Genomic DNA, 24466 nt, shown 5'->3' on the forward strand with positions numbered 1-24466 from the left:
TGAAAGAAAAGGATGAATCACCAGAAAAGCAACTAAATGAAATGGAGACGAGTAATCTTACAGCGAAAGAATTCAGAGTAATTATTATAAGGTTGCTCAAATGTCTCTATGAGAAATTCACCATCATGTGTAAGAATTAAGAGGAAATGAAGAATGACATAGCTGCAATAAAGAACAAAATAGAAGCTTTCAACAGTAGACTAGAAGAAGCTGAGGACCAAATCAGTGAGTTAGAAGAAAATGTAGACAAAGCACCCAAGCAGAGCAGCAACTGGAAAAAAATAATTAAAAAGCAGGAGGAGAGTCTAAGGAAGCTTTGATACAATATTAAATGAAACAACATCTGCATAATAGGTATGGAAGAAGGAGAGGAAGCTGAGCAAGGAATAGAAAACCTGTTTGAAGAAATAATGACAGAAAACTTCTCTGACTTTGGGAAGGAAAAAGTCATACAAGTCCAAGAAGCACAGAGAGTCCCAAACAAAATGAACCCAAAAATACTGACACCAAGACACATCAAAATTACATTTGCAAGTGTAAAAGACAAAGAAAGAATCTTAATGTCTTCCAGAGAGAGACAAGGAATTACCTACAAGGGATCTCCCATTGGACTGTCAACTGATTTCTCAACAGAAACACATTAGGCAAGAAGGGAATGGCATGAAGTATACAAAGTAATGAAAAGCAAGGGACTGAATCCAAGAATATTCTATCTAGTATGTCTATCATTCAAAATTGAAGGTGAAATCAAGAGCTTTGGAGACAAAAAAAAAAAAAAGGCTACGGGCGTTTATTCCCAGCAAACCATCAATGCAAGAAATGCTAAAGGGACTATTGTAAAAAGAAGAAATAGAAATGGAAGAAGGAACACAGGTATAAAATATAAAAATGGCAACAAACAAGTATCTATCAATAATCATCTTAAATGTAAATGGATTAAATGTTCCAATCAAAAGATATAGGGTAGCTGAATGATAAGAAAACATGACCCATATACAGGCAAAGTCTCTTCAAATTCAAGAAGATAGAAATCATATCAAGCATCTTCTCAGATCACAATGGCATAAAACTGGAAATCAACTACAATAAAAACAATACAAAAAAATCAAACACATGGAAACTAAATAGCATGCTTTTAAACAATGACTGGGTTACCAGAGAGATCAAAGAAGAAATTAAAAACATCATGGCAACAAATGACAATGAAAACACAACAATCCAAAATCTATGGGACACAGCGAAAGCAGTCTTGAGAGGGAAGTTCATAGCTCTACAAGCCTACTGCAAAAAAAAACAAGAAAAAATGGTAATAAATTACCTAACCCTACAACTCAAAGAGTTAGAAAGAGAGCAACAAGAGAAGCCCAGTGTAAGCAGAAGGAAGGAGATAATAAAGATCAGAGCGGAGATAAATGACATAGAGACCAAAAAGACAATACAAAAGATCAACAAAACCAAGAGCTGATTTTCTTTGAAAGGATAAACAAGATTGATGAACCTCTAGCCAGGCTCACCAAGAAGCAAAGAGAGAGGACCCAAATAAACAAAATCAGAAATAAAAGAGGAGAAATAACAACAGACCCCACCGAAATACAAAGGATTGTTAAAAAATACTATGAACAACTCTATTCCAACAAACTGGACAACCTGGAGGAAATGGACATATTCCTAAAAAAATACAACCTTCCAAAATTCAATCAGGAAGAATCTAAACATCTCAATAGGCCAATAACTATGGAAGAAACTGAAGCAGTCATCAAAAAGCTTCCAGCAAACAAAAGCCTGGGGCCAGACGGCTTCACAGGGTAGTTTTACCAAACATTCAAGGAAGAACTTAAACCTATCCTCCTCAGACTATTCCAAAAAATTCAAGAGGAAGGAACACTTCCAAACTCATTCTGTGAAGCCAGCATCACCCTAATACCAAAACCAGATAAAGACAACACAATGAAAGAGAATTACAGGCCAATATCCCTCATGAACCTAGATGCCAAAATTCTCAACAAAATTCTAGCAAATCGGATCCAGCAATACATTAGAAAGATCATACACCATTACCAAGTAAGATTTATCCCAGCGATGCAAGAATGGTACAATATCCGCAAGTCAATAAACATGATACATCACATAAACAAATTAAGAGATAAAAACCACATAGTCATATCAATTGATGCAGAAAAAGCATTTGACAAAATCCAACACCCATTTTTGATAAAAACTCTCAGCAAAGTGGGAATAAAAGGATCATAATTCAACATAATAAAAGCTATATATGATAAACCCACAGCCAACATCATACTCAACTGGCAAAATCTAAAACCATTTCCCCTAAGAACAGGAACAAGACAGGGATGCCCACTCTCACAACTCCTGTTCAACATAGTAATGGAAGTTTTAGCCATTGCAATTAGACAAGAAGAAGAAATAAAAGGCATCCAAATTGGAAAAGAAGAAGTAAAGCTGTCCTTATTTGAGGATGACATGATATTGTACATAGAAAACCCTAAAGACTACATCAAAAAACTATTAAACTTAACCTTTTGCACTCGGATGTCGAGTGTGACTCGACACGATTAGCATCGGTTGCAGGAATCGAGAAAAAACAAGCGAGTGTGAAGGGTTAATAAATGAATTTGGCAATGTAGCAGAATACAAAATTAACACCAAGAAATCTATGTCATTGCTATACACCAATAGTGAACTTACAGAAAGAGAGACTAAAAAAGCAATCCCATTTACTATCGCACAAAAAAAATTAAGATACCTAGGAATAAACTTAACTAAGGAAGTAAAAGATCTATATGTGGAAAACTACAGGACACTGAAAAAAGGGATAGGGGAAGATATAAACAGCTGGAAGAACATACCATGTTCATGGATTGGTAGAATCAACATCATTAAATTATCCATACTACCCAAAGCAATCTATAGATTCAATGCACTCCCCATTAAAATACCAAGGGCATATTTCACAAACCTAGAAAGAACTCTCCAAAAATTCATCTGGAATAAAAAAATACCCCAAATAGCCACAGCAATCCTGAGAAAGAAGAACAAAGTAGGTGGGATCTCAATACCAGATTTCAAGCTGTATTACAAAGCCACTGTTATCAAAACAGCCTGGTACTGGCACAAGAACAGACATACAGACCAATGGAATAGAATACAAAATCCAGATATCAACCCAAACCACTACGCTAAGTTAATATTTGACAAAGGAGGCATGAACATACAATGGAGTCAAGACAGTCTCTTCAATAAATGGTGTTGGGAAAATTGGACAGATACATGAAAAAAAAATGAAACTAGACCACCAACTTACACCATACACAAAAATAAACTCAAAATGGATAAAGGACTTAAACATAAGATAGGAAACCATAAAAATACTTGAGGAATCCACAGGCAGAGAAATCTCAGACATATGCCGAAGCAATTTCTTCACGGATACAGCTCCTAGCACAATGGAAACTAAAGAGAAAATGAACAGGTGGGACTACATCAAAATAAAAAGCTTTTGCACAGCAAAAGAAACCATCAACAAAACAACAAGAAAGCCCACTGTATGGGAGAACGTATTTGCAAATGTTATCACTGATAAAGGTTTAATCTCCAACATCTACAGGGAACTTATACAGCTTAATAAAAGGAAGATAAATGATCCAATAAAAAAATGGGCAACAGACCTAAATAGAATTTTTTCAAAAGAAGACAGAAGGAAGGCCAAGAGGCATATGAAAACATGCTCAAAGTCACTAATTATCCGAGAGATGCAAAATAAAATGACAATGCGGTACCATCTCACACCTGTCAGAATGGCAATCATCAACAAATCAACAAATGACAAGTGCTGGCGAGGATGTGGAGAAAAAGGAACCCGCATGCACTGCTGGTGGGAATGCAGACTGGTGCAGCCACTCTGGAGAACAGTATGGAGTTTCCTCAAAAAACTGAAAATGGAACTCCCATTTGACCCAGTAATCCCACTTCTAGGAAAATATCCCTAGAAACTAGAAACACCAATCAGAAAGGATATATGCACCCCTATGTTCATAGCAGCACAATTCACCATAGCTAAGATTTAGAAACAGCCTAAATGCCCGTCAGCAGATGAGTGGATTAGAAAACTGTGGTACATATACACAATGGAATACTACACTGCTATAAAAAAGAAGGAATTCTTACCATTTGCAGCAGCATGGATGGACCTGGAGATCATTATGTTAAGTGAAATGAGCCAGGCAATGAAAGAGAAATACCACATGATCTCACTCATTTATGGAAAATAAAGAACATTATAACTTGATAAACAAAAAGATTTACACAGAGGCAGTAAAACACCAAAGGGATTGTCAAATTACAGCAGGAAGACTGGGGAGTGTTGGCGGGGCCAGGGAGGGGGGGGGAAGAGATCAACCAAAGGACTTGTATGCATGCATATGGGCACAACCAATTGACACAAGACACTGGTGGGGTGGGATTAGGGCATGTGACAGGGGGTAGGGGAGGCTGGGGGAAGGTCTATGGGGGAAAAAAAGGAGATATATGTACTACTATGTGTAATACTTTAAACAATAAAATTAAATTTTAAAAAAAAGAAAACATGACATATATATATATCTTACCTTATAATAGACAAATATGCAAATTGACCACACCTTCGCTACGCCAAAACCACGCCCACCAACCAAGCCATGCCCACCAACCACTCCTACTAGGAAACCGTTGCAGGGACGTTGGGGTGTGGCGGAGCCCAAGGCCGGGAAAGCCTCCGGGCGGAGGCTTTCCCGGCCTTGGGCACCAGCAGGGAGCCTGCACGGATCGCAGGCAACGACCAGGGGGTCGGCTCCTACGATCCGTAGCAGGGATGTTGGGTGCGGCCGAGCCCAAGGCCACAGGCCGGGGCCAAGCCCCGACCCTGAAAGAAGGCAGAAGGCGGTGGCCACAGCCAAGGCCTGGGTCCCCGGTGCCGGCAGAAAACTGGTGCAGGCAGCCAGGTGAATGAAGGTCTATTGCACGAATCTTCGTGCAAACGGGCTACTAGTATATATATATATATATATATATATATATATATATATATATACTGCCTAAAGAAACCCACCTCAGAAAAAAGGACTCACAACACTAAAGTCAAGGGATGGAAAAAAACTCTTCAGGCAAATGGAAATTTTAAAAAAAGGGGGGTTTCAACACTTATATCTGACAAAATAGATTCCAAAGTGAAGGCATTAACAAGAGATAAAGAGGGCTATTTCATAATAATAAAATAATTGATACACAAGAAGTGATAACTCTGGTAAATGTATATGCACCCAATACAGGAGCATTTAAATATAAAAAACAAACTTCTGGAAGATACCAAGGGAGAGATAGACAGCAATACAATCATAGTAGGGGACTTTAATACCCCACTGACATCACTGGATAAATCTTCTAGACAAAAAAATCAACAAGAAAACAGCAATCCTAAATGACACTGTAGAACAGATGGAACTAATTGGCATCTTCAGAACATTTCACTACAAAGCTATGGAATATACATTCTTCTCAAGTGCACATGGGACATTTTCAAAGATAGACCACATATTAGGACACAATCTAAGTCTCTATAAATTCAAGAAGATTGAAATCATATCAAGCATCTTCTCAGACAACAATGGCATGAAATTAGAAATCAGGTACAATAAAAACACTCAAAGACAATCAAATGCATGGAGGGTAAATAGCATGCTATTAAACAATGAATTGGTTACCAAAGAAATAAAACACATCCTAGAAACAAATAACAATGAACACAAAACAATCTAAAATCTATGGGACACTGTGAAAGCAGTTCTGAGAGGGAAGTTCATAGCACTACAGGCCTGCCTCAAAAAATAAGAAAAACTGTTAATAAATTATCTAACACTACAACTTAAAGAATTAGAAAGAGAGCAATAAGAAAAGCCCAGAGTAAGTAGAAAGAAGGAAATAATAAAGATCAGAGTGAAAATAAATGGCATAGATTTAAAAAAAAATAAAAAATATCAAGAGCTGCTTCTTTGAAATGATAAATAAGATTGATGAACATCTAGCCAGACTCACCAGGAAACAAAAGAGAAGACCCAAATAAACAAAATTAGAAATGAAAAAACTGAACTGACCCCACAGAAATACAAAGGATTGTAAAAAATACTATGAATGACTTTACTCCAACAAACAGGACAACCTGGATGAAATGGACATATTTCTAAAAAATACAACTTTCCAAAACTCAATCATGAAGAATCAGAAAACCTGAATAGGCTGATAATTACTGATGAAATTGAAGCAATAACAAAAATTCCCAATAAACAAAAACCCTTGTCCAGACAGGTTCACAGGAGAGTTTTACCAAATATTAAAAGAAATTACTTTTCTACTCCTCAAACTATTCCAAAAAAATTCAAGAGAAAGGAACACTTTCAAACACTTTCTATGAGGCCAAAATTACCCTAATCCCAAAACCAGATAAAGACAAAACAAAGAAAGAGAACTACAGGGCAATATCCATGATGAACATAGATGTTAAAGTCCTCAACAAACTTTAAGTAAATTGGATCCAGAAAAACATTAAAAATATCATACATCATAACCTAGTGGGATTTATTCTGGTGATGCAAGGCTGATACAATATTCACAAATCAATGAATGTGATACAGCATATAAATAGATTGAAAGACAAAAATCACATGTTATATCAATAAATGCAGAAAAAGCATTCAACAACACCCAACATCCTTTTTTGATAAAAACTCTCAGCAATGTGGGAATAGAGGGAACATACCTCAACATAATAAAGGCTATATATGACAAACCTACAGCCAACATCATACTCAATGGGAAAAAAACTAAAATCATGTCTCTTAAGAACAGGAACAAGACAGGGATGCCCTCTTTCACCACTCTTGTTCAACATAGTTCTGGAAGTCATGGCCGTAGCGATCAGATAAGAAGAAGAAATAAAAGGCATCCAAATTGGAATGGAGGAAGTAAAATTCTCATAATTCACAGATAACATGATACTAGTACTGTACATAGAAAACCCTAAAAACTCCATCAAAAAACTACTAGATTTAATAAAAGAATTCAGAAACTTAGCAGGATACAAAATTAACACCCAAAAGTCATAGCATTTTTTTTATACACCAATAGTGAACTCTCAGAAAAAGAAACTAAACAAGCAATCCCAGTTACCATTGCAACAAAAAATAAGATACTTAGGAATAAACCTAACCAAAGAGGTAAAATACATGTACTTGGATAACTACAGGACATTGAAAAAAGAGATAGAGGAAGATATAAAAAAAAAGTGAAAGAATATACCATGTTCATAGATTGGTAGAATCAACATCATTAAAATTTTCATATTACCCAAAGCAATCTATAGATTCAATGCAATCCCTATTAAAATGCCAATGGCATATTTCACAGGCCTAAAATTTATATGGAACCTAAAAACGACCCCAGATATCCATAGCAATTTTGAGAAAGAAGAACAAAGTTGGAGAAATCACAATACCAGATATCAAGTTCTACTACAAACCCACTGTACTCAAAACAGCCTGATACTGTAACAAGAACTGCCATATAGATCAATGGAACAGAACAGAGAATCCAGAAATTGACCCAAGCCACTATGCTCAATTAATATTTGACTAAGGAGGCAAGAGCATACATTGGAGCAGAGATAGTCTCTTCAATAAATAGTGTTGGGAAAATTGGACAGGTACATGCAAAAAAAATGAAAATAGACCACCAACTTGCACCATACACAAGAATAAACACAAAATGGATAAAAGGCTTAAATGTAAGTCGTGAAACCATAAAAGTTCTAGAAGAAACCATAGGCACCAAAATCTCAGACATCTCGCATAGCAATATGTTTACGATACATTTACTAGGGAAAGGGTAACTAAGGAGAAAATAAACTAATGGGACTACATGAAAATAAAAAGCTTCTGCACAGCAAAAGAAACCATCAACAAAATTAAAAGACAGCACACTGAATGGGAGAACATATTTGGCAATGATATATGATAAAGGGTTAATATCCAAAATACATAAGGAACACATATAACTTAACAGAAGGAAGACAAACAATCTAATTAAAAAATGAGCAAAGGACCTAAATAGACACTTCTCCAAAGTGGACATACAGATGGCCAAGAGACATATTAAAAAATGCTCAAAGTCACTGATCATCAGAGAGATGCAAATCAAAACAGAAATGAGGTATCACCTCACACCTGTCAGAATGGCTGCCGTCAACAAAGAAACCAATGACAAGTGCTGGTGAGGATGTGGAGAAAAGGGAAACCCTAGTGCACTGCTGGTAGGAATGCAGACTGGTGTAGCCATTATGGAAAATAGTGTGGAGTTTCCTCAAAAAATTAAAAATGGAACTGCCATTTGACCCAGTGATCCCATTTCTAGTAATATATCCTAAGAAACAACAACAACAAAAAAAAAACAATAAAAAAGAATGTATGCACCCCTATGTTCATAGCAGCACAATTTACAATAGCTACAATCTGGAAAAAGCCCATCAGTAGATGAGTGAATAAAAAGTCTATGGTACATTTACACTATGGAATACTCTGCAACAGTAAAAAAGAAGAATTTCTTACACTTTGAGATAGCATTGAGGTTTCCAGAGAGTATCATGCTAAGTTAAACAAGTCAGTCAGAGAAAGACAAGTATCACATAATCACACTCATATGTGGAATCTAAGTAAAAATTAACTGATGAATTGAGTGGATCAAGAGACATGAAAGCATGGAACAGAGTGTGGAAACTTATAGGGAAAGTGGGAGAGGGTGGGTGGGTGGAAGGTAATCAACCAATGACCTTGTATGCATATATGCATGGCCCATGGACACAGACAAATGGGCCAGTGAGGGCCTGGGGTGAGGTGGGGGCAGGCTGGAGGAGGTCAATGGGGGAGAGGTGAGGGAAAGGAGAACATATGTAATACTTTCAACCATAAGGAATTATTTTTTAAAAACTGAAGGCCATAATAAAAGATAATGAAATTTACTACATAATACTAAAGGAATCAATCCAACAAGAGGATATAACCCTGGGAAACATATATGCACAAAATATAAGAACAACCAAATATATTAAAAAAAAAAAAAAACTCCTGGAGGACTTTACAGGAGAGATTGACAACAATACAATAATAGTAGGTGACTTTAACACCCCACTGATATCACAGAGTATATCATCTAGACCAAAAAAAAAAAAAATCAATAAGGAAACAGTGATCCTAAACAACACACTGGATCAGATGGAATTAATTGACATTTTCAGGACATTTCACCCCAAAACTACAAAATATACATTCTTCTCTAGTGCACACAAGTCATTCTCAAAGATAGACCACATGTTAGTACATAAACTAAGTCTCTACATGTTCAAAATGATTGAAATTATATCAAGCATCTTCTTGGATCACAATGGCATGAAGCTAGAAATCAACTACAATAAAAATACTCAAAAACATTCGAACACATGAAGGCTAAATAGCATAGTATTAAACAATGAATGGGTTACCAACGAGATCAAGGAAGAAATAAAAAAACTTTTAGGAAACAAATGAAAATGAATAGATAACAAACTCAAATCTATATAAACACAGCAAAAGCAATCCTAAGAGGCAAGTTCATCACAGGACAGGCCTACCTCAAGAAAGGAGAACAATTTCTAATAAACTATCTAACCCTACAACTTAAAGAATTAGAAAGAGAACAACATGAAAAGCCCAGAATAACTATAAGGGATGAAATAATAAAAATCAGATGGGAAATAAATGACATAGAGACTAAAAAAACAATACAAAAGATCAATGAAACCAAGAGCTAATTCTTTGAAAAGATAAACAAGATTGACGAACCTTTAGCCAGACTCATCAAGAAACAAAGTGAGGAGAAACCAAGATGGCAGCATAGGTAAACACCTAAACTGCTGCCTCGCACAACAATTTCAAAACTACAACTAAAAGACAAAACATCTATTACCCAGAACCATGGGAAAGCTGGCTGAGTGGAACTTCTATAACTAGAAGGAAAGAGAAAAGAGCATTGAGACGTGCACAAGCACTGAAAAGCTGAGGTACGGAGGTGCACGAATCAGGTTGGCAGCAGGTGTCTGGGTGCGCTGCTTCTTTCAACCCGAAGGGAGACAAGCTCCTGATTACTCTGAACTCCAGTTTCTGGGGAGACACTGGGGACCCAAACTCCTACGGGGAGAAGCTGGACTGTCTTCCATCAAGTCGGAAAGTGAGGGTGGCTTTCTTGCAGAGGTGCACCTAGGAATCATTGTTTACTGTTCTGGGGTGTGGGTCGCGGGGACTTGGAAACGCGGAGACACAGAGACGGCTGACTGGCAGCCATCACTGTTTGCCACGCCCTAGCCTAGTGACTCCCTGAGACCCCGCCCAGCACAATCTACAAACCCACCCAAGCTCCGAGCAGCGGCTTTTGCATATAAATGGCCTGCCTTATTGAAGCTTAACCAAACAAACTGCAGCTCTGGTCAGACAGCTCCAGAACCTCCAAACCCCAAGCAAAGAGGAGAAAACTGTAGTTCTTGCTGTAGCTCCTGTTGGGTGGCCTCAGACAGTAGCTGACCTGAACCCATTGGAGATCCAGAAGCTAGTGTATCTAGTGGTCAGTATGAGACGACACCAGATTTCAACTACTCACATCCATAAGTGACACATTCAAGAGGCAGACTCAGTGAGCACCAAAGCCCCACTGAAGCAAGTCCTGCCCCATAAGCATGTCACCAGCGCAGCAGTTCTTCCATTATAGACACAGCGGGTCCTAACAGCCAATTAGCCTGGAGGTCAATTCCTCCCAGTGACACCAACAAAAATCAAGACTTAACTACAACAAGGCGGTACACACAGTCCACAAAGGGGTGCACCAAGAGTGTCCACCTGAGGTAACTGGGAGGCCGCCCCAGTGGCCCATATAGGACACTTAGCACACAAAGCGACCCTACCAACTCAGGCAAGCAGGGAAAATGCGGAGACAAAGAAACAGATCACAAATGAAAGAAATGGAGGAAAACAAATGACTGGATATAGAGTTCAAAACCACGGTTATAAGGTTTTTCAAGGATTTCCTAGAAAAGGCCGATAAATTCAATGAGATCCTCGAGGATATGAAAAAGGACCAACTAGAAATTAAACATACACTGACTGAAATAAAAAATATTATACAGAGACCCAACAGCAGACTAGAGGAATGCAAGAATCAAGTCAAATATTTCAAATACAAAGAAGCAAAAAACACTCAACCGGGAAAGCAAAAAGAAAAAAGAATCCAAATATTTGAAGATAGTGTAAGAAGCCTCTGGGACAACTTCGAGCGTACCAACATCAGAATTTTGGGGGTGCCAGAAGAGAGGGAGCAAGATACTGAAAACTTATTTGAAGAAATAATGACTGAAAACTTCCCCCACATGGTGAAAGAAATAGACTTACAAGTCCAGGAAGTGCAGAGAACCCCCAAAAAAGGAATCCAAAGAGGACCATACCAAGACACATCGTAATTAAAATGCCAAGGGCAAAAGACAAAGAGAGAATATTAAAAGCATCAAGAGAAAAACAATTAATTACCTACAAGGGAGCACCCATATGGTTGTCAGCTGATTTCTCAATAGAAACTATGCAGGCCAGATGGGAGTGGCAAGAATTATTCAAATTGATGAATAGCAAGAACCTACAACCAAGATTACTCTACCCAGCAAAGTTATCATTCAGAATTGAAGGTCAGATAAAGATCTTCACAGACAAGAAAAAGCTAAAGGAGTTCATCACCACCAAACCAGTATTATATGAAATGCTGAAAGGTACTCTTTAAGAAGAGGAAGAAGAAGAAAAAGGTAAAGATAAAAATTATGAACAACAAATACATATCTATCAACAAGTGAATCTAAAAATCAAGTGAATACAAAATCTGATGAACAGAATAAACTGGTGAATATAATAGAATCAGGGGCATAGAATGGGAGTGGATTGATAATTCTCAGTGAGAAAGGGGTGTGGGGGTACAGGAAGAGACTGGACAAAAATGGTACACCTATGGATGAGGACAGTGGAGGGAGGTAAAGACAGAGAGTGGGGTGGGAACCGGGTGGAGGGGAGCTATGGGGGGAAAAAGAACAAACAATTGTAATAATCTGAACAATAAAGATTTATTAAATTTAAAAAAAAAAGAAACAAAGTGAGAGGACCCAAATAAATAAAATCAGAAATAAAAGTGGTGAAGTAGGAAACCAAGATGGCGGCATAGGTTAAACACCTAACCTACAGCCTGGCACAACAATTTCAAAAATACAACTAAAAGTCAAAACGGACATCATCCAGAACCACAGGAAAGCTGGCTGACTGAAATGCCCACAACTAGAAGGAAAGAGAAAACCACAAGGAAAATCAGAGAAGCCGTAAAAGCCTGAGGTATGGAGACACGGGCGGAGACACGAGCCCGCGCGCGTGCGGGGAAGACGGAGCCGGAGAGGAAGGGGCGGCTGACGGCCTGGCTGGCGTTCTCTGGCGGGAAGGAGATAAAAGCTCCAGATTGTGCTGAACTCCAGCTCCGACTGCACTGAACCCCAGTTCCGGGCGAAACCCTGGGAAGCCGGGCTCATGCTGGGGGAGTCTGGGCTGTGGAGCGGAGGCACAGAGGAGTTGCGCCGGAGCCACGCACGGGAATGTGCGCAGAGGAGGGACTGTTGCCTGTGCCGCTGGATTGCCCTAGCGGGAAGGAGACAAAAGCTCCGGACCGTGCTGAACCCCAGTTCCAACTGCACTGAACCCCAGTTCTGGGAAAGACCCGTGGAAGCCAGGCTCATACTGGGGAAAACTGGGCTGTGGGGCAGAAATGCAGAGAAGCGGCGAAAGGCAGAGCACCGGAGGCGCGCACGGGATTGTGCGCAGAGGAAGGTCTGTTGACTGTGCCGCTGGATTGCCCTGGCAGGAAGGAGACAAAAGCGCCAGACTGTGGTGAGCCCCAGTTCCGACTACATGGAAACCCAGTTCCGGGAGAGAATCTGGGAATCCCGATTCATTGGGGGAGAGACTAGACTGTTTAGCAGCGGGCGAAACTCCAGGGCGCTTTTCTCTCAGAGGTGTTTGCTGGGAGTACAGAGGGACACTGAGACACAGGAACCTCATAGGGCGGGGCTGACGAGAAGCCAAGCCTGTAGGCTCCTCCCTGTAACTGCGCCCTATCCAAGCTGAGCACAGAGGCTTTTACAATTTTGCAAGTCTAGTTGAATGGGGCTGTCTCCCGGCATAGACACAGCTGATCCTCACAGCCAATTGGACTGGAGGTCACATCCTCCCAGTGTACCAACAGCAATCAAGGCTTAACAACACCAAGACTTTGCACTCAGCCCACAAAGGGGGGTATCAAGAGCGACCACCTAGGGAGATTGGGGAAGCTGAGCGATAGGGAGGCAGCCAAAAGGGGAAGACACCGAAACAGGTCACGAATATAAGGGATGCTGTAATTCCTGCTGAGGGGCCTCAGGCAGTAGCTGACCTACACTCCATTGGAGACCCAGAAACGAGGGCATCTAGTGGTCGGTGTGAGATGACACCAGATTTCAACCACTCGCATAAGGGACACATTCAAGAGGCAGACTCAGTGAGCGCCAAAGCCTTGCTGCACCAAGACCCGGCCCATAAACGTGTCTCCCGCACAGCAACTCTTCCTTTATAGACACAGAGGGTCCGCACGGCCAATTGGCCTGGAGGACAATTCCTCCCAGTGACACCAACAACAATCAAGACTTAACTATACAAACAAGGACCAAGATGGACCAACATAGGGCAGAAGCCTGATTGCTGCCTACCACAACGGTTTTGAGACTACAACGGGAGAGCGGAGCGGACACCATCCAGAACCACCGGAGGGCTAACTGAGCGGATGCTATACAACTAGAATAAAAGAGAGGGGTACGCGGGATGAAGCTGATGCCGGTGACCCAAAGACCACACTTTAAGAACTACGGCTCAGGCGACACAATGGCGGCCTGGAACTTGCTCGGCGCAGTTCCCCCGGCGGTCTCCGGCTGAGGGGAAGGCTCCACTCGCTGCCGAGCACGGACAGACGAGCCCCTGGGAGACATGGGGTGGGAGACTCCGCGCTTGCTGACCTCCGAGTCCTTCAAGAATCTCAACGCCCCGGAAGTGGCCAGGTGCGCACGCTCTGCGACTGGCCACCGCTGCAGACCCAAGGGCTGACGCAGCCACCCCGGACCAGCCCGCCGCCGCGCACTGGGCACACCGGAGCTTCGCCGAGCCCACCGCCCAACGAGTTCTGCGGTGGCTGCCCTGGAGCTCTGAGAAAATGGCCGAAGGAATTGCTGAGAGGGAATTGACCAACAGGAATTGGGATCAAGAAGACGAAACCCCGCTGGGTCCCGGATCCGGGTGAAGCCGCGCGCCCCTGGGTCCGGGTGAGACTGGGAACTGGGTCCGGGTGGGGCCGCCCCCCTGGGTCCGGGCGAGGCTATGCGCCCCTAGGTCCAGGTGAGGCTGGTACCTAGGTCCGGGTGGGGCCGTGCTACCCTGGACCCGGGTGAGGCCACGCAACCCTGGGTCTGGGAGAGGCCACGCGCCCCTGGGTCCGGGTGAGGCCACGTGCCCCTGGGTCCGGGTGAAGCTGTATCCCGGGTCCAGGTGAGGCCGTATGCCCCTGGATCCAGGAGAGGCTGTGTCCCGAGTCCGGGTGAGGCCACGCACCCCAGGGTCTGGGAGAGGCCACGCGCCCCTGGGCCTGGGTGAGGCCACACGCCCCTGGATCCGGGTGAGGCCACACGCCCCTGGGTCTGGGTGAGGCCACTCACCCCTGGGTCCGGGGGAAGCTGGATCCCGAGTCTGGGTGAGGCGACACGCCCCTGGGTTGGGGGAAGCTGGATCCCGGGTCCGGGTGAGGCCGTGTGCCCCTGGATCCAGGTGAGGCTAGGTCCCGGGTCCGGGTGAGGCCGTGGGCCCCTGGATCCAGGTGAGGCCACGCGACCCTGGGTCTGGGAGAGGCCATGCGCCCCTGGGTCCGGGGGAAGCTAGATCCCGGGTTCGGGCGAGGCCGTGTGCCCCTGGATCCGGGTGAGGCTGGGTCCTGGGCCCGGGTGAGGCCACGCGCCCGTGGGTCCGGGTAAGGCCACGCGCCCCTGGGTCTGGGTGAAGCTGGATCCCGGGTCCGGGTGAGGCCGTGTGCCCCTGGATCCGGGCGAGGCTGGGTCCCGGGTCCGGGCGAGGCCGTGGGCCCCTGGAACCGGGTGAGGCCACGCAACCCTGGGTCTGGGAGAGGCCACGCGCCTCTGGGTCCGGGTGAGGCCACGCGCCCCTGAGTCCGGGGAAGCTAGATCCCGGGTCCGGGCGAGGCCGTGTGACCCTGGATCCGGGTGAGCCTGGGTCCCGGGTCCGGGTGAGGCCGTGGGCCCCTGGATCCAGGTGAGCCTGGCCCCGGGTTCGGGTGAGGCCGTGGGCCCCTGGATACGGGTGAGGCTGGGTCCCGGGTCCGGGTGAGGCCGTGGGCCCCTGGATCCGGGTGAGCCTGGCCCCGGGTTCGGGTGAGGCCATGGGCCCCTGGATCCGGGTGAGCCTGGGTCCCGGGTCCGGGTGAGGCCGTGGGCCCCTGGATCCGGGTGAGCCTGGCCCCGGGTTCGGGTGAGGCCGTGGGCCCCCGGATCCGGGTGAGCCTGGGTCCCGGGTCCGGGTGAGGCCATGTGACCCTGGGTCTGGGAGAGGGCACGGTCCCCTGGGTCCGGGTGAGGTCATGTGCCCCTGGGTCCGGGGGAAGCTAGATTCCGGGTCCGGACGAGGCCGTGTGCCCCTGTATCCGGGTGAGGCCATGCGCCCCTGGTTCCAGGTGAAGCTGAATCCTGGGTCTGGGCGAGGCCGTGTGCCCCTGGATCCGGGTGAGGCTGGGTCCCGGGTCCGGGTGAGGCCGTGGGCCCCTGGATCCGGGTGAGCCTGGGTCCCGGGTCCGGGTGAGGCCGTGGGCCCCTGGATCCGGGTGAGCCTGGCCCCGGGTTCGGGTGAGGCCATGGGCCCCTGGATCCGGGTGAGCCTGGGTCCCGGGTTTGGGTGAGGCCGTGGGCCCCTGGATCCGGGAGAAGCTGAATCCTGGGTCTGGGCGAGGCCGTGTGCCCCTGGATCCGGGTGAGGCTGGGTCCCGGGTCCGGGCGAGGCCACGCGACCATGGGTCTGGGAGAGGCCATGCGCCCCTGGGTCCGGGTGAGGCCACACGCCCCTGGGTCCGGATAAGGCCACGCGCCCCTGGGTCCGGGTAAGGCCACACGCCCCTCGGTCCGGGTGAAGCTGGATCCTGGGTCCGGGTGAGGCCGTGTGCCCCTGGATCCGGGTGAGCCTGGGTCCCGGGTCGGGGTGAGGCCATGGGCCCCTGGATCCGGGTGAGCCTGGCCCTGGGTCCGGGTGAGGCCGTGGGCCCCTGGATCCGGGTGAGGCTGGGTCCCGGGTCCGGGTGAGGCCGTGGGCCTCTGGATCCGGGTGAGGCCATGTGACCCTGGGTCTGGGAGAGGGCACGGTCCCCTGGGTCCGGGTGAGGTCATGTGCCCCTGGGTCCGGGGGAAGCTAGATTCCGGGTCCGGACGAGGCCGTGTGCCCCTGGATCCGGGTGAGGCCATGCGCCCCTGGTTCCAGGTGAAGCTGAATCCTGGGTCTGGGCGAGGCCGTGTGCCCCTGGATCCGGGTGAGGCTGGGTCCCGGGTCCGGGTGAGGCCGTGGGCCCCTGGATCCGGGTGAGGCCACGCGACCCTGGGTCTGGGAAAGGCCACAGGCCCCTGGGTCCGGGGGAAGCTAGATCCCAGGTCCTGGCGAGGCCACGGGCCCCTGGGTCCGGGGGAAGCTAGATCCCAGGTCCTGGCGAGGCCGTGGGCCCCTGGTTCCGGGTGAGGCCACGCGACCCTGGGTCTGAGAGAGGCCACGCGCCCCTGGGTCCCGGTGAGCCTGGCCCCGGGTCCAGGTGAGGCCGTGGGCCCCTGGATCCGGGTGAGCCTGGCCCCGGGTCCGGGTGAGGCCGTGGGCCCCTAGATCCAGGTGAAGCCGTGCCCCTGGGTCCGGCCTAGACCAAACCAGAGGGAGTCGGACCTGCATTATCACCATTTGTCCACCATCCAGAGCTGAGGGGTCAGTGCCGACATGTACTCATAAGGAACTGGACATTGATATTGGGTCTCAAAAGAACTGTTGGTCCAGAAAGAAACTCACTACAGACTGATTCATTTGCCTGTCAGCATAACTATTACTGCTCGTCGCACATTCAATTCTTATAAGTATATCTCTAGTGACACATGATTTCGCTCATCTAGGGGAAATGATGAACAACATAGACTGATGAACAAGAACAGAACCAGAAACAAGGAGGCATCGATCGGACTATCGGGCCTCAGAGGGAGGATAGGGGAGGGTGGGGGGAGGGGGGAGAGATCAACCAAAGGTCTTGTGTGCATGCATATGAGCCTAACCAATGGTTAAGTTCAACAGCGGGTTGGGTCATCCATGGGGAGGGGTGTGGGATGGGAATGGGGGGATGAGGACAAATATGTGACACCTTAATCAATAAAGAAATTTAAAAAAAATAATAATAATAAATAAAATAAATAAAAATAAAATTAACACCCAGAAATTGATGGCATTTCTATACACCAATAATGAATTTTCAAAAAGAGAAACTAAAAAGAAAATCTTACTCATCATTGAAACAAAAAAGCAAGATACTTAGAAATAAATTTGATCAAAGAAGTAAAAGACCTGTACTCAGCAAACTACAGGACATTGAAAAAAGAGATAGAGGAAGATACAAACAAATGGAAGAATATACCATGATTGTGGTTTGGTAGAATTAATATTATTAAAATGTCCATACTACACAGAGCAATCTATAGATTCAATGCAATCCCTATTAAAATACTAATGGCATATTTCACAGATCTAGGCCAGTGGTCTTTTTAGTCTCCTACTATGACTGTATGGCTATCAGTCTATGCTTTAAAGTCCACAAAGAGTTTTTTTAATATATTTTGTTGCTCCTGTATTGGGTGCATCTATGTTTACCAGTGTTATATTTTCTTGTTGGATCAGTCCCTTCAGTACCATGTAGTACCCTTCCTTGTCTCTTGCTCTGGCCTTTGTTTTGAAGTCTTTTTTTTTTTTTTTTCAGATATGAGTATTGCTACTCCAGGTCTTTTTTTTTCCCACTTGTATGGAATATTTTTTCCATCCCTTCACTTTCAGCCCCGTTTTGTGGAAAACTCATTTGTGGACTATTATGTGAGTGTTTTGTTCTGAGGTGGGTTTCTTGTAAACAACATACATATGAGTCATGTTTTCTTATCCATTCAGCTACCCTGTGTCTTTATTGGAGCATTTAATCCATTTACATTGAAGATTATTAGTGATAGATACTTAATCACCATTTTTATTTTCTTTATACCTATTTTCCTCTATCTTGTTTTCTACTTCTTTTTTTTTTTTTTTTTTTTCACAGAGAGGAAGAGAGAGGGATAGAGAGTTAGAAACATCGATGAGAGAGAAACATCGATCAGCCGCCTCCTGCACACCCCCTACTGGGGATGTGCCCACAACCAAGGCACATGCCCTTGACCGGAATCGAACCTGGGACCCTTGAGTCCGCAGGCCGACGCTCTATCCACTGAGCCAAACCGGTTTCGGCTGTTTTCTACTTCTTAAAGCAATCCCTTTAACATTTCTTGCAATGCTGGTTTGGTTGTAATGTACTCCTTTAGCCTATTTATTTATTTATTTATTTATTTATTTTGTCTGAGAAGCTCTTTCACCTTCAATTTTAAATGATAGCCTTGCTGGATAGAGTAGTCTTGGATTCTGGCCCTTGCTTTTCATTACTTTGAATACTTCAGTATTCCTTTCTGGCCTGAAGTGTTTCTATTGAAAAATCAGTCGACAGTCTAATGGGAACTTTTTTGTAGGTAACTTTCTGTCTCTCTCTTGATGCCTTTAAGATTCTTTCTTTGGCCCTAACTGGTTTGGTTCAGTGGATAGAGCATCGGCCTGCAGACTTAAGGGTCCCAGGTCCAATTCTGGTCAAGGGCACGTACCTTGGTTGTGGGCACATACCCAGTAGGGAGTGTGCAGGAGGCAGCTGATTAATGTTTCTCTCTCATTGATGTTTCTAACTCTCTATCCCTCTCCCTTCCTCTCTGTAAAAAATCAATAAAATATATTTCAAAATAAAAGATTCTTTGTCTTTAATGTTTGCCATTTTAATTATGTGTCTAGGTGTGGGTCTCTTTTGGGTTCATCTTGATTTGAACTCTCTGTGCCTCCTGGATTTGTGTAACTTTTCCTTCACCAGGTTTGGGAAGTTTTCTATTATTATTTCTTCAAACATGTTTTCTGCTCCTTGCACACATTCTTTTCCTCCTGGTAATTCTATGATGCAAATGTTGTTATATTTTCTGTTGTGTCAAAGTTCTCTTAAACTACCCTCCCACTTTTTAATTTATTTTTTCTATTTGCTACTTTAATTAGGTGTTCATGTCTACCTTGTCTTCCAAATCACTAATTCCATCCTCTCCTTCATCCAACCTACTTTTAATTTTTTTCTGTGTATTCTGGGTGTCAGATATAGTATTCTTCACTTCTGACTGGTTCTTGTTCCTGGTTTCTATTTCCTTTTTCATGCTGTTCTAATTCCCACTAAGTTCCTTATAATTCCACTGAGTTCCTTGAGCATCTTTATAACCATTATTCTAAATTCTATGTCTGATAAGTTGCTTGCTTCCATTTCATTTAATTATTTTTCTGGACATTCCTCCTTTTTTTCTTTTGGGGGTTGTTCTTTCTCTTCACAGTTTGGCTGTCTCTTTGTGTTTGTTCTTTTTTTTAATAAATCTTTATTGTTCAGATTATTACAGATGTTCCTCTTTTTTCCCCCATAGCACCCCTCCACCCGATTCCCCCACACACACCCCATGCCCTTACTCCCGCCACTGTCCTCATCCATAGGTGTAAGATTTTTATCCAATCTCTTCCCGCACCCCTCACGCCCCCTCCCCCCAAGAATTGTCAGTCCACTCCCTTTCTATGCCCCTGATTCTATTATATTCACCAGTTTATTCTGTTCATCAGATTTTGTATTCACTTGATTTTTAGATTCACTTGTTGATAGATATGTATTTGTTGTCACTTTGTTGTTCATAATTTTTATCTTTATCTTTTTCTTCTTCTTCCTCTTCTTAAAGAATACCCTTCAGCATTTCATATAATCCGGGTTTGGTGGTGATGAACTCATTTAGTTTTTTCTTGTCTGTGAAGCTCTTTATCTGACCTTCAATTCTGAATGATAGCTTTTCTGGGTAGAGTAATCTTGGTTGTAGGTTCCTGCTATTCATCACTTTGTATATTACTTGCCACTCCCTTCTAGCCTGCATAGTTTCTGCTGAGAAATCAGCTGATAGTCGTATGGGTACTCCCTTGTAGGTAACTCACTGTTTTTCTCTTGATGCTTTCAAGATTCTCTCTTTGTCTTTTGCCCTTGGCATTTTAATTATGATGTGTCTTGGTGTGGTCCTCTTTGGATCTCTCTTGTTTGGGGTTCTCTGCACTTCCTGGACTTGTAAGTCTATTTCTTTCACCAGGTAGGGGAAGTTTTCTGTCATTATTTCTTCTAATAGGTTTTCAATATTTTGCTCTCTCTCTTCTTCTGGCACCCCCATAATTCAGATGTTGGTATGCTTGAAGTTGTCCCAGAGGCTCCTTACACTATCTTCATAATTTTTAATTCTTTTTTCTTTTTGTTTTTCTAGTTGGGTGTTTTTTACTACCTCGTATTTCAAATCTTTGGTTTGATTCTTGGGATCCTCTAGTCTACTGTTGAATTTCTGTATATTATTCTTCATTTCAGACAGTGTATGCTTAATTTCTAGTTGGTCCTTTTTCATATCCTTGGAGGTCTCACTAAGTTTCTCGGAGGTTTCTAGAAGATTCTTGAGTAACCTTGTAACTGTGGTTTTGAACTCTATATCCAGTAGTTTGCTTTCCTCCATTTCTTTCATTCGTGACATGTTTCTTTGTCTCCACATTTTGGCTGCTTCCCTGTGTTGATGGAGTAGCTTTGTGTGGTAGGTGACCTATAAGGCCCAGTGGCTCAGCCTCCCCAATCACCTGAGGTGGACACTCTAGGTGCACCCCTTTGTGGGTTGCGTGCACAGACTTGTTGTAGTTAAGCCTTGATTGCTGTTGGTACACTGGGAGGAATTGACCTCCAGGCCAATTGGCTGTGAGGACCCGCTGTGTCTATAATGGAAGAACTTCTGTGCTGGAGACACTCTTATGGGGCAGGACTTGCTTCAGTGGGGCTTTGGTGCTCACTGAGTCTGCCTCTTGAATGTGTCACTTATGGATGTGAGGAGTTGAAATCTGGTATTGTCTCACACTGACCACTAGGTACACTGGCTCCTGGATCTCCAAGGAGGTGCAAGTCAGCTACTGCCTGAGGCCACCCAACAGGAGCTACAGCGAGATCTGCAGATTTCTCCTCTTTGTTTGGGGTTTGGAAGTTTTGGAGCTCTCTGACCCAGCTGCAGTTCATTAGGTTAGGTTGCGAAAGGACAGGCCATTCATATGCAAAAGCCACTGTGCACAGCTTGGGTGGGTTTGTAAATTGGGTGGGGCAGGGTCTCAGGGCATAGCAAACAGCAGTGGCTGCCAGTCAGCCGTCTCCGTGTCTCTGCGTCCCCGCGTCCCGCGCCCTAGCGCAATAAACAATGATTTCTGCGAGCACCTCTGCAAGAAAGCCACCCTCGCTTTCCGACCCAATGCCAAACAGTCCAGTTTCTCTCTGTAGGAGTCTGGTTCTCCAGAGTCTCGCCAGCAACTGGAGTTCAGAGCAGTTGGGAGCTTGTATCTTCCTTCATATTGAAAAAAAGCAGTGCACCCAGTCGCCAGCCCGATTCGCACGCCTCCGTACCTCTGCTCTTCCACGCCTCTGCACCTCCTACCCGGTCTCAATGCGCTTTTTTCTTTCCTTCTAATTGTAGAACTTCTACTCAGCCAGCTTTCCCGTGGTTCTGGGTGTTAGTAGTTTTGTCTTTTAGTTGTAGTTTTTGTGTGGTTGTGAGAGGCAGCACATACAGGTGTATACCTTATGCTGCCATCTTGGTTTCTTCTGTGTTTATTCTTATGTATTAGATAGAACTGCTATGTCTTCTATTCGTCATGGGATGGCCTTAAGTATAAAGTGTCCTGTGGGTCCCAGTGGTGCAGGCTCTTTGATCTCCTGGGCTGGATATGCTAAGAATGTCCCTCATGTTAATTATTTGGTCTCTCCTCTTATAATTTGGACTTGATTGTTGATGTCCCATTCATGAGTGTGATCTCCTCTCCAACTTGCTGACTATCAGGCTCAATCCCAACCATGCCATGCTAGCTGTTTTACAGGTACTGACACAGGACAAAATAAGACTGAACTGAAAACAACACACAAAACAGTCTATATATATACTAGAGGCTTGGTGCACAAAATTCATGCATGGGGGGGTCCCTCAGCCCAGCCTGCCCCTCTCCAATCTGGGACCCCTCAAGGGATGTTCGACTGCCATTTAGGCCCGATCCCTGTGGGCCTATACCGGCATTTGGACATCCCTCTCACAATCCAGGACCGCTGGCTCCTAACTGCTCACCTGCCTGCCTGCCTGAGTACCCCTAACTGCCTCTGCCTGCTGGCCTGATCACCCCTAACTTGCCCCCCTGCCGGCCTGATAGCCCCTATCTTGACCCCCTGCCGGTCTGATCACCCCTAACTTGCCCCCCTGCCAGCCTGATCGCCCCTACCTTGCCCCCTTGCCGGCCTGATTGCCCCTAACCGCCTCTGCCTCAGTCCCTGGCCTAAGCCGCAGTCTGGCCTCCCTCTGTGTTCATGATGAAGAAGAAAATAAGCTTGTTAAAAAGATAAAGGACCGTTTCCCTCTTGCTGTGGTAGGTAGTAATACTATCATTGAAGTTAATGGCAAAAGGGTCAGAGGAAGGCAGTATCCTTGGGGTGTTGCTGAAGTTGAAAATGGTGAACATTGTGATTTCACAATTCTAAGAAATATGTTGATAAGAACACATATACAGGACTTGAAAGATGTCACTAATAATGTACACTATGAGAACTACCGGAGCAGAAAATTGGCAGCTGTGACTTACAATGGAGTTGATAATATCAAGAATAAAGGGCAGCTTACTAAGAGCCCTCTGGCACAAATGGAAGAAGAAAGAAGGGAGCATGGAGGTAAGATGAAGAAGATGGAGATGGAGCAGGAGTTTGAGGTGAAGGTCAAAGAAAAAGTTCAGAAACTGAAGGACTCTGAAGCTGAGCTCCAACGGCGCCATGAGCAAATGAAAAAGAATCTGGAAGCACAGCACAAAGAATTAGAGGAAAAACGCCGTCAGTTTGAAGATGAGAAAGCCAACTGGGATGCCCAGCAACGTATTTTAGAACAACAGAACTCTTCAAGAACCTTGGAAAAGAACAAGAAAGGGAAGATCTTTTAAACCCTCTATTGACCACCAGTTATGTATTAGTTGCCAATATGCCAGCTTGGACATCAGTGTTTGTTGGATCCGTTTGACCAATTTGCACCAGTTTTATCCTTAATGATGGATTTAACAGCATGACAAAAATTATTATTATTTTTTTGTTCTTGATGGAGATTAAGATGCCTTGAATTGTCTAGGGTATTGTTGTGTAGTTAGAAACTAACAGCTCTAAGTACCTTTCCTACATTTTCTTTTTTTTATTAAACAGATGTCTTCAATTTAATGTAAGAAAACATTTTACTATTGTACAATCATGTTCTGGTGGTTTGACTGTTTATAGGATATTCCAAAATAAAAGGACTCTGAAAGGTTTTCACTGAGGATAAATTGCCATAATATGATGCAAACTATGCTTCTCTATAATAATTACTAGAAGCCCGGTGCACGAAATTCGTGCACGGCGGGGGGTTGTCCCCCAGCCCAGCCTGTACCCTCTCCAATCTGGGACTCCTGGAGGGATGTCCGACTGCCCGTTTAGGCCCGATCCTGGTGGGATCGGGCCTAAACGGGCAGTCGGACATCCCTCTCACAATCCAGGACTGCTGGCTCCCAACTGCTTGCCTGCCTGCCTTCCTGATTGCCCCTAATCGCTTCTGCCTGCCAGCCTGATCACCCCCTAACCACTCCGCTGCCAGCCTGGTTGATGCTTAACTGCTCCCCTGCCAGCCTGTTTGCCCCAACTTCCCTCCTCTGCCAGCCTGGTCACCCCTAACTGCCCTCTCCTTCAGGGTTGATCACCTCCAACTGCCCTCCTTTGCAAGCCTGGTCCCTCTCAACTGCCCTCCCTTGTAGGCCGGGTGCCTCCCAACTGCCCTCTCCTGCTGGCCATCTTGTGGTGG

The 24466-nt window shown here is 44.7% G+C and overlaps 1 protein-coding gene across 1 annotated transcript; it reads left to right on the top strand.

Annotated features, from left to right (window-relative positions):
* Window positions 1-8278: 8278 nt before the first annotated feature.
* Window positions 8279-23977, top strand: LOC307104074 (septin-7-like; the record flags this gene model as incomplete). Its single annotated transcript, XM_079778719.1, has 2 exons — window positions 8279-8316; window positions 22937-23977. 2 exons carry the CDS (start codon window positions 8279-8281, stop codon window positions 23580-23582), a joined length of 684 nt encoding a protein of 227 aa, XP_079634845.1. The 3' UTR covers window positions 23583-23977.
* Window positions 23978-24466: the final 489 nt, after the last annotated feature.

Source organism: Cnephaeus nilssonii (genome assembly GCF_951640355.1).
Source record: "Cnephaeus nilssonii genome assembly, chromosome: 8".
Taxonomy (NCBI): domain Eukaryota; kingdom Metazoa; phylum Chordata; class Mammalia; order Chiroptera; family Vespertilionidae; genus Cnephaeus; species Cnephaeus nilssonii.